General features: G+C 47.9%; 2 protein-coding genes across 2 annotated transcripts; one reads left to right on the forward strand and one right to left on the reverse strand.

The window, feature by feature from the left end:
• The first annotated feature begins 2248 nt into the window (after positions 1–2248).
• Positions 2249–7387, forward strand: LOC103636651 (probable alpha,alpha-trehalose-phosphate synthase [UDP-forming] 7). The gene is made up of 3 exons (NM_001301573.1): positions 2249–4524; positions 5095–5368; positions 6306–7387. Exons 1-3 carry the CDS (start codon positions 2438–2440, stop codon positions 6681–6683), a joined length of 2739 nt encoding a protein of 912 aa, NP_001288502.1. The 5' UTR covers positions 2249–2437; the 3' UTR covers positions 6684–7387.
• A 1464-nt stretch (positions 7388–8851) lies between these two features.
• On the reverse strand, positions 8852–11309 carry LOC103636652 (heat stress transcription factor A-4b-like). The gene is made up of 2 exons (NM_001320958.1): positions 10858–11309; positions 8852–10319 (listed from the first exon to the last, which is right to left on the reverse strand). Exons 1-2 carry the CDS (start codon positions 11059–11061, stop codon positions 9222–9224), a joined length of 1302 nt encoding a protein of 433 aa, NP_001307887.1. The 5' UTR covers positions 11062–11309; the 3' UTR covers positions 8852–9221.

The raw sequence follows: 11309 nt of genomic DNA on the forward strand, positions 1-11309 counted from the left end.
TCAGGACAATCCTTGGCAAAATGACCCGCCTCGCCACATGCGAAACATGTCAATTTAGCCTTGTTCTTCTTCTTCTTGAAGTTGGTAGTTTTGTTGGGCTTGTTAGATTTTGGCTTTCCTTTGCCCTTGATGTGGTTCTTCTGAACCATGTTGGCGCTGGAGTGGCCCTCGCCTCCTTTAGATCCCGTGTCCTTAGCCCGAGCTTTCTCCTCAACATCCAGAGACGCTATCAGATTTTCAACTGATATCTCCTGTCTCTTATGTTTCAGAGCTGTGGCGAAGTTCCTCCATGTAGAAGGCAACTTTGCAATAATGCATCCAGCCACAAATCGGTCAGGAAGGACTATCTTAAGGTGGTCGAGCTCCTTGGCTATACACTGTATTTCATGAGCTTGCTCTACAATAGAGCGATTATCAACCATCTTATAATCATGAAAGCTCTCCATGATATACAGGTCACTGCCAGCATCTGATGCACCATACTTAGTAGTAAGTGCATCCCACAACTCTTTCCCGTCTGTGTACTGCATATTCGCATCAACCAGACGGTCAACAAGGGCGCTAAGAACGGCTCCCGTGAACATAGTATTGGCATGGTCGTACTCTTTCTCCTGTTCAGGAGTCAGTGGACCCTCAGGTCTGCCTTTACTAACATGGAAGACATTCATAGCAGTAAGCCAGAGCGTGGCCTCGACTTGCCATCTCTTAAAGTGCATACCATTAAACTTTTCTAGCTTCAGCGCGTCGGCAAAAGCAGCCATAGAAAAACTAGGAAATTGTCTACAATAAGGTTTTTGGATTGTTGAGTAACTAGACAAATTCCAAATTAAATTCCGAATATAAATCATGACCAAATCAGAAGAACTGAAATAAAAGCCAAATCAGATGATGCGAACTGATTAGACTTACTGATCGTTGGCGCGCGCCAGAATGAGCAGGGTCGACGATGTCGAAGTAGCGAATCAACAGGGTCGACGAGGTCAGATGATCACGAGCAGTCGCGTGAAGACGCTTCCCAAAAACCTTATTCGCCCTCTCCCGGTGCAGGATCTAGAAGGCGAAGGGTTCCGGAGACCTGCTCTCCTGATCGCAGATGCACCTCTGCGGTCGGGACGAAGGAAACTAAAAGGCGACTCAGCTATGAAAAGAGGCGAAAGCGAACTGGGATCTGGGATGATTTGGAGGCTGGCTGCCGGGCTCCTTTTATAGGGTCGAGTCCGCGACCCCGTGCTTATCCGCCCACGAAAATCTCGCAATCAGTTGAGATTTTATAGGGATCGGTTAGGATAAGCGTAACAGCCAAGAAACCACGCGCATGTCGTGCGCCCGCGCCCTTCGCCCCGCCCCGGCCAGGCGAGCGAGCGCGCGCACGTGTGGCTCTCCACACTCTCTCCTCTCATCCATGACTTGGTGAGTGAGTGTGGCTTCCATATTTAAGCTAGCTCTACTCCACTAGAGCTAGCAATATGGTGCTAATGGTTTCCACCTATCCTCTAGCCATCCTCTTTTATGGGCTTTTGAGATTTTCTAGGATTTATTTGAATTTCTTAATTGGGCCAAGCCCATAAATCCTAACAGAAGAGTGGCATTGCATTGTAGTTACGGATGTGGAAGCCTCTGGATTGTGGAGTGGGACGGAGATATAAAATCGTTGCCATGCTATCCAAGTACCAATCCGACAAGTTGGAATCGTACACTGGCCTTAAAAGAAAAAAAAATCTTTTTTATAAATTAATTCAGATAAGAATCGATAAGTCCTGTTCTGGACGAGAAAGGCAAACAACGCGGAGAGATAGATAGAGCAGAGGACGTGGCCAAGAGTCACTCCCCCACTCGTCACAGCTGACGCAACACGGGCAAAGCGACGTGCCAGTCTCTGTACGCGACACGTTTTTTCTCGCTGACAGGCGCCCACCTCTATGCCAATTGCCCCCCCGGACGATCACAGCTGTTGATCACGCCAGCGCGGCCCAAACTGCTCGTATCTGCGCCGTCCAGCGAGCGGGCCCTACATGTGGAGGTGGGGCGCGTGACGCCAGCTGGCATCGGACGCAACCTTATCCTCTTTTCCCGAGGCATCTCGTGCCTAGGCACGGTTCAAGGAGCACTAAACACACCGACACAACCAACGGGTCCATATGTCAGCGACGACTAGTCCAGGACGCTGACCCTAACGCACCCGTGGAAAGGAATATACCGACGGCCTCTCGCTTCCACCCATCCGGTCGCGTTTCCCCCGTTCCAAATTCGCCAACCCACACCACCTTCCTCTCTCTCGCCGCCGCCCTCAGATCAGATCAAAGCGGAACACCAACTCCTCCTCTTCCTCCTCCTCGTAGGGTTTGGTGTGTTCACCTCACCTCTCGCGGCGACAGCGAAGCCTTCTCTTCTCTTCCCCTCCGCTCCGCTCCGCTCCGCTCCGCTCGGTGTTTCAGCCATGATGTCGCGGTCGTACACCAACCTGCTCGACCTCGCGGAGGGCAACTTCGCGGCGCTGGGCCCGGCCGCCGGCGCCGGCGGCGGCGGGCGGCAGAGGCAGGGGTCGTTCGGGCTGAGGCGGATGTCGCGGGTGATGACGGTGCCGGGGACGCTCTCGGAGCTCGACGGCGAGGACGAGTCGGAGCCGGCGGCCACCAGCAGCGTCGCCTCCGACGCGCCCTCGTCCGTGGCGGCGGACCGCCTCATAGTGGTCTCCAACCAGCTGCCCATCGTCGCGCGCCGGAGGCCCGACGGCCGAGGATGGTCCTTCGTGTGGGACGACGACTCGCTTCTGCTCCAGCTCCGCGACGGCATTCCCGAGGATATGGAGGTGCTCTTCGTCGGCTCCCTCCGCGCCGACGTCCCCGTAGCCGAGCAGGACGAGGTGTCGCAGGCGTTGCTCGACCGGTTCCGCTGCGCGCCGGTCTTCCTCCCTGACCGCCTCAACGACCGCTTCTACCACGGCTTCTGCAAGCGCCAACTCTGGCCTCTGTTCCACTACATGCTCCCCTTCTCCTCATCCGCGTCCGCCGCCGGCACCACCTCTTCCTCCTCCGCCGCCACTTGCAACGGTCGCTTCGACCGCAGCGCTTGGGAGGCGTACGTGCTCGCCAACAAGTTCTTCTTCGAGAAGGTCGTCGAGGTAATCAACCCGGAGGATGACTACGTTTGGGTTCACGACTACCATCTCATGGCGCTGCCTACCTTCCTCCGCCGCTGCTTCAACCGCCTCCGCATCGGATTCTTCCTCCACAGCCCCTTCCCCTCGTCCGAGATCTACCGCACCCTCCCTGTTCGGGAGGAGATACTCAAGGCGCTGCTCAACTGTGACCTAATTGGCTTCCACACTTTTGATTACGCCAGGCACTTCCTCTCGTGCTGCAGTAGGATGCTGGGAATTGAATACCAGTCAAAGCGTGGGTACATTGAATTGGATTACTTTGGCCGCACTGTCGGGATCAAAATCATGCCAGTGGGAGTTCATATGGGTCAATTGGAGTTGGGTCTGCGCTTGCCTGATAGGGAATGGAGGCTTTCTGAGCTTCAACGGCAGTTTCAGGGGAAAACTGTCTTGCTTGGTGTGGATGATATGGATATCTTTAAGGGGATCAATTTGAAGCTTCTCGCCTTTGAGAACATGTTGAGGACACATCCCAAGTGGCAGGGGAGAGCAGTGTTAGTGCAGATTGCTAACCCAGCCCGTGGAAGGGGTAAAGATCTGGAAGCCATCCAGGCTGAGATTGAGGAGAGCTGCCAGCGGATCAATGGAGACTTTGGCCAGTCAGGGTATAGCCCTGTTGTTTTCATCGGCCGTGATGTGTCAAGTGTTGAGAAGATCGCCTATTATACGATAGCGGAATGTGTGGTGGTCACTGCTGTGAGGGATGGGATGAACTTGACACCGTATGAATACGTTGTCTGTAGGCAGGGTGCACCAGGATCTCAGTCGGTATCAGAGGTGAGTGGGCCAAAGAAGAGCATGCTGGTTGTGTCAGAGTTTATTGGCTGCTCACCGTCACTGAGCGGTGCTATTAGGGTTAACCCATGGAATATAGAGGCAACCGCAGAGGCGATGAATGAGGCCATTTCAATGCCAGAACAGGAAAAACAGTTGAGGCATGAGAAACATTACCGTTATGTCAGGAGCCATGACGTCGCTTATTGGTCAAAGAGCTTCATCATAGACTTGGAAAGGGTTTGTAAGGATCACTTCAAGAGGACTTGTTGGGGCATAGGGTTGGGTTTTGGTTTCAGGGTGGTGGCCTTGGACCCTCATTTCACAAAGCTTAACATGGATTCAATCATTAATGCTTATGAGCTTTCAGAGAGCAGGGCTATATTGCTCGATTATGATGGAACTCTGGTTCCCCAAACTTCCCTCAACAAGGAACCTAGTCCACAGGTTTTGAGCATCATCAATACCCTTTGCTCAGATAGTAGAAACATCGTTTTTCTTGTCAGTGGTCGAGACAAAGATACCTTGGGAAAGTGGTTCTCCTCATGTCCAAGATTGGGGATTGCAGCTGAACATGGTTACTTCTTGAGGTACAATTTTCCATTTTTGCACAACTGATACTTTTTTGTGAAGTAGCAGCAGCTGGATACTATTTTTATTCTATAATTAGCAAGAACAGTACAGCTGTCTTGTTTTTTTCCATAGTTATTACTAAACTTTGAACTTACTACTGCATACTGTTTTAAATGGCTTGGTTACTTGTGCAGCGTGTCAAATTGCATTGATTACATTCTCTGTGAAACTGGGAAAAGGTATAATGCATTTGAAAAGAGATTAAGAAACAAAACCTTAATAGTGTTTTATGGAATTGACAAATTATTAAGGGAGTATTGCTACCTTTCATGGTTGATGGTTTTAAGTTCATCAATTTGGACTTCAATTTTTCATAGAGGCTGTTAAGTTGGTTTTTAGTGTTTCCCCTTTTTAGATTTTATAGAGTATTAACATCACATAACCTAGATATTATACAAGAAGTTAAGAACATGAACGTGACAGATCTGTTTGCTAGTTAGTTAATGGCAGTAATTGGTTTACTCGGCTTCTATCAAATTGTTTTAGCTAGAAAGGATCTGTGAAATAAGATTTCAAAATTTTGGTAGGTGGTCTAGAGAAGAAGAGTGGCAAACATGCACTCAGGCATTGGACTTCGGATGGATGCAAATGGCGAAGCCAGTGATGAATTTATATACAGAAGCAACTGATGGATCCTACATTGAGGCCAAGGAAAGTGCCTTGGTGTGGCACCATCAGGATGCTGACCTAGGCTTTGGATCCTCACAGGCAAAGGAGATGCTTGATCACCTGGAAAGTGTACTAGCAAATGAACCAGTCTCTGTCAAGAGTGGCCAGTTCATTGTTGAAGTCAAACCACAGGTTCATTCATCTTTTACATTTCAAATCCTTTCTTGAAGAGATGTGTTTTTCAACTTATAAGTTCATTATTTACGGCGAAAGGGGCTCTAGCTGAATTGGTTAGGTGTTTTGAGTAGCACTCCTCAGGTCCTGAGTTCAGCTCTCCATGGGAGCGAATGTCAAGCTGTGGTTAAAAAAATCCCTGTCTGTCTCACGCCAAAGCACAAGTCTAAAGCTTGGTCCCGGTTCAGATCGTTTCTTACATGGGCTACAATGCCGTTGTGTATGGATGGGGCACGGGTTCAGGGGTTTTCTCGACCTGCGTGGGGTCTTCTTCTTAATATAACTCCCAGGGGCTGTCTTACCCCCGCAGGTCGAGTTTTTTTAAGTTCATTATTTACGTCTTAAAAACATTTCATATATTTTCACGAGTCTAAAAGGTAGAGTTAAACTGTAGACCACTGACTTCAGCTAGCACCTATTGTTTTCTCACAGTTAATATGATAATTAGCTTCAAAAGTTGGAAGGACCCAGTACAATTTTTCTTGTTGCAAATATGTTGGCTTCATTTTTTGTGCAGTATTAAGCTAGTAGCTCTGCTCAGTTATAGATCTCATTTGGGCCTGTATTGGAATTTTATCTGGTTGTGGTGAAAGCAACTTTCTAAAAAGCATCATGGTGATGCCTTTCTGCAGGTTTTTAGAATTTGTTTTTTCTTATTAGCCTAGTAGCCTTGTAGAAAAACACTATTTTGGTTGCCGTATTGCCTAGTAGGCTGTAGTTACCTTACCACATTTCTTACCTTCTGCAAAAATTTTCCTGCAAGTGGTTAGTACCCGTGGTGGTGAAGTATAATTTGATTGATACGTTTTTTACCTTGCATGATCGACCTTTACTTAGTTTCTGGTATTTACAGTGTAAATTAAAATAGATTCCTTTGTTGTGCACTAATCTGCAGGGAATAAGCAAGGGAATAGTTGCCGAGAGGATACTTGCATCAGTGAAGGAGAGAGGAAAGCAGGCTGATTTCTTATTGTGCATCGGCGATGATAGGTCTGATGAGGACATGTTTGAAAATATTGCTGATATCATTGGGAGGAATTTGGTTGCTCCAAGAACAGCACTGTTTGCGTGCACTGTGGGACAAAAACCAAGCAAAGCCAAATTCTACCTGGATGATACATTCGAAGTGGTCACTATGCTGAGCGCACTGGCAGATGCCACAGGTCCTGAACTGGAGACTGATTCGGCTGATGAATCTGTCGCATATATCTCATCACTTGATATTGGTGACGAACAATCAGAATCCAGTGATAAACCAGTTGAAGGGTCTTAGCCAGTTTTCTCTTGCGTTTTCAGAACATGATGATTGTTTCAATAGTCAATTCTATTCTACACAATTTTCTGATGGGAACTCAACGACTAACAACTGGTTCTACGAATGCTCCAGAGTGAAGCTTCTCAATCTGCTGTGCTCCAAGTTCTCCAGTTGGGCAAGATAGTACAGTCTGTTGCTCCAAGGCGTAGATCCATATGTTCATAGCTGACTTACTTGGCACGTTCTTTCACTTTCTCATTCCTGGTTGAATTAAAATGAAAACCTCACAGAAGACAAAGGGAGCGCTGTTTGGCTCATTGGCTGAAGTAATCTGGGGGGAGGTATAGGAGTGGCGTATGTGAAAGGAGCCTGTGCGCAGGTTGTGATATGATTCCTTATTAACACGACGTTACAAAGTGGTGTCACTTCTTGAACTACCAGTAGTAACAATCCCAAGAGTGAGGTTCGAATTGATTAATTAATTGCTTCAAAGCCGGATCTCGGATGGTTTTGCTCCAACGTTTTCCCCTCGTGCGGTTTTTTTTAATAAATTTTCTGGGTTTACGTTGAAAGATGCCTTGGAAGATAGCATATTTTTAGGCCTGTCTATCAGTTCTGATGACCACTGCCAATCAGCGCTGGATGCTTGGCGATTGTGTACCTTAACACGCTAAGAGCATCTCCAATAATATTAATCCAAATAAGAGGGTATTGGTGATTTCACAATTAGTGTTTTTTTTTTGTAAATATTAGGGAAGGTGCTCAATAATCCTTCACAATATATAAGATCCACCTGTTCTGTTGGTAAAAAAAGAAAGATTGAACATGAACATGGAGGTTTGCTGTGTTATATAGAAAACTCAATGACAGAGTGCTTCCTAGTAGGATGACCCTAGGACATGGAAGTCTTGTCTCCTCTGGCAGAACTGTTGTTTAACTCTTATCACACATCCCTTGGATGTTCTCCATTCAAGGCCTTAGATGGGGTTGAACCTAAAACTGGTGGCACATCTATACTCTTAACTTTGCACTCCAGTGACTGTGTCCGAACTGGTGGAGAACAGAGACTTGCCCCCTCCAATCTCTGAGACACCATCCAGCAAATGCCCACAACAGGATGGAAACCATGGCTGCCAAGAAGCGATCTGACCTGCAGTTCCAAGTGAGAGATCAGGTCTTACTGAAACTCCAGCCATACACACCAGCTAACACGCAAGCATGCTTACAAGTATTTTGCCCCCTTCAAAATGTCCTGGAGAGGGTGGGCATGGTTGCTTATCGCCTGGAGCTTTCACCTGACACTAGAACTCATCATGTTTTTCGTATCTCCCAGCTCAAACCATCTGTTGTAGATTACTGTACCACTTTCCAGTGTACTCTGACCTGCAAGTGACAAAAGACATCGACGATGCATCAATGACACCAGAGATGGTGCTCGATTGTCGTCTGGTGAAGAAGTGGAATACGGCTATACCATAGGTGATCAAGTAGACTGGCCTTTCCAAAGCGTCAGTTAACTTTGACCACAGCAACGTTTTCAGGACGCCTGCTTGGAGACAACCGGACAAGCACAATCATTAGCGCGGGAGCTGTCAAGCCTGAAGAAAACATATTTACTATTCGCTGTATTGTTAACCGCCTGTTTGGTTGGCTTCTCCTGGTAGCCCGGCTGCATCAGACAGGCTGGCGGGAGCCTGGCTCCGGAGATGCGACCAATTTGCTCGCGTCTGCAGAGCCTAGCTCAAGGTGCTTTAAGTATCGTGCGAGCCTGACTCCACATATGCACGCAGGTAACCAAATAAACACCCCGCATACGTAGAGTCTGGTTGACAACAACCAAACACCAGCTCATTGCATCTCACGATGTAAACACCAACAAATACAGACAACTAAACACATGGTAAGCGTATGACTAGTGGGCCAGTGGCCAAGACATGGCTGCATTGCGCGCGCGCTGTATCGGAGAAGAGAACTATAAAACCATTTCATTTCTGATCATACAGAACGAACAACAAATGAAGTTGTCCTCTTCTCGTTATCGCTGTGTGATTGCTCCATCTCCTCAGTCCTCACGTCGACAGCAATCGCCACGGTGCGTGGCATAGAGAGGTACATCATATTTGAAAATTCTGACAGAAAAAAGGTGTGGCTATGAAAAAGATGATTTTTCAAAAGTGAATTGGGTCCTTAGTCTACACACACAGATACTATCCAACAACGAAGTGAATATTATCATCATCTACATATATAACCACGTCGTTGGACAACAGTACCAGGAAGTGTCTACTAACCAAGTACGAATGCAGAACTCCTAACAGAAGTATAGCGACTAGTCCATCTCAAAAGAAAAAAGAAAAAAAGTATAGCAACAACTAAATCTCACTGTAAACTCGGCAAAAGTACAGGTGGAAGAAGTACGACTACGAGGTCGATGTCAGTCAGCATATCTGGTGGCGAAGATATATGGTACACTGCAAAGTACATGTCAGTCAGAGGCACCAGCGTCCTATATGTGTTTCTGTGCTAACTTTTTTTTTCCAGCTACAAGAAATACAGTCAGGTTTTCTCCACCGAGGTGAGACGCCCCAGCTTCTCTCTCATCTGCTCAACATTCTTCTTCCCCCACCAAAAATTTTCTCGGTCCCCTATCCTCGTCTGATCGCCCTTATCATCATCGCCATCTCTCCTTTCTGATTGGGCCTCCTGGTGTACATCAGGACCGGGCTGCTCTGTGAGGAACTGCTGCCAAAAGCCATCGTTCACCCCAGCTGCTACGTGGGGAGGCTCCTCGGCAGGTTGGTCCCTTGTCGGACCAGTTTCTGTGACAGCAGGCTCCCGATTGACATCGATCTCAGACACCTTAGTCCGTGAATCTGTACAGGGTTGGATCTGAGCGAGGCGAGGGCTCTCAGCGCAGCTAGTTGACTCTGTTAAATCGCGGGAAGAGAGCGAATCTCCCGCACCAGCCGAAGATGTATGCATTCTTGAGACAGGTGATGGCACATGGGGATCACTTTCTCCGGATGAATGGAGCTCTGTGATAACGACAGCAGATGAAGGGCCAGGGAGGCCATCACCATATGAAATATTGAACGCTTCACTCGCTTCCCGAAGGAAATTCTCCAATGAGTTCAACGAAGATTCCGTCTTGTCGAATGATTCCCTGCAAGCTGGTGGGTTGGTGATGAAGCCCCCATGCACAACCTGGTTCCCCTCAGCATTAGAATCTTGGTAGAGAGAGATAGGTACTGGTAGTCTCCTTTTCTTTCCGTGATGATCAGGTTGCTGCACAAAGCTAGAGAAAGATCCTGGTGCCTGTACAATATCCCTGACATACGCCATCAGATTTTTCTGCCGATCCTCCAAAAAGATCAACTTATCTTCTAGCTCCTGCATTCGTTTCTCTGTAACAAGTTTCTTCTGTGCATTCTTTTCAAGCTCTGAGGTCAGAGCTGCATTGTCACACTTAAGCCTTTCGATTTCCTCCTCATAATCCCTCCTTTCGGTATCTGGTAATGGTCCAGAACCCTGAGTATGCGATGAATGGCTGAATATAGGCTTACGCCTGTGTATATTTTTCAGTCGGTGCTGTTGTCCCCTAATGAAATCATCATTTGCAAACTCCCATTGTTCAGGATCAATTTTCTTAAAGCCCTACATAAGAAGAAGCAGGAAAACGAATAAACGATACATCACAGAAATTTGACCCATCAAGGCTCATAAATCAAAAGTAACCATCCGAAATCATTATGGTTTCTATTGGATTTAATTTGGGTGTGAACAAAGATGCCAATTCAACAGTGTTTACCGTTAGCAGCACTTCATTTGTCAAAAGGTACACTAACTCTGTTGGATTTAGAAAAGGAAAAACATCTCAACAAGATAATTGAGCATATATACTAGATATATAGTGGACACATGTAATTTAAAGTTATCGCCAAGTTGTCAACACGCTATGCTATAACAAGGAAACAGTTCATTCGACCTAAGACGATACCCTAAACAATTGTTCTACTACAACGCTAACAAGATTCGCCCCATAAATGCCAAATTGTGGAGTTTTGCAAAGGGGCAACAGCCATAGCTGACAGTAGCACGCCGCCACGCACCCCGATTGATCAAAACCACAGGTGGACAGAGAGGGAGATGGGGCGAAGAAAATGAATGATCGTGCTGTGCGGTGGGGGCTTACGTAGGTGTTCAGTTGCCGCACGAAGCTGGAGAAGTTGTTGTGCTTGAAGTACTTGGGGAGCAGATCCCTGCAGAACTCGGCCTGGTTGGCGACGACGAAGCTGGTCCCCAGCGGCGTCCACGCCACCACGGCGTCCGTGGCCGGGTCGTCCACCATCTCGTACGTCTTGCTCAGGAAGGGCGGCAGCGAGGACGCGCCCTCCATCCCTCTCCAGACCACCGCGTCCTCCTCCTCCTCCTCAGGCTGCGGCGCGGCGCATGGGAGGTGGCTCAGGCTGGTTGCTCGGGTTTGGTTGGTTGGTGGCCGGGGGAAGGGAAAATTTTCTGCCGTTCGGAATCGGATTGATGGAGATTTCCAGAAGACCAGATTGCTGCGTGGGCCTCGACCTCGAGCGGGAGCGGGAGCCGGAGACGGAGCCGGGCGGCGTCAGTGCGCGGTGGTTTCTGGTCGGG

The sequence above is a fragment of the Zea mays genome, chromosome 8 (assembly GCF_902167145.1).
Source record: "Zea mays cultivar B73 chromosome 8, Zm-B73-REFERENCE-NAM-5.0, whole genome shotgun sequence".
NCBI classification, from domain to species: Eukaryota; Viridiplantae; Streptophyta; class Magnoliopsida; order Poales; family Poaceae; genus Zea; species Zea mays.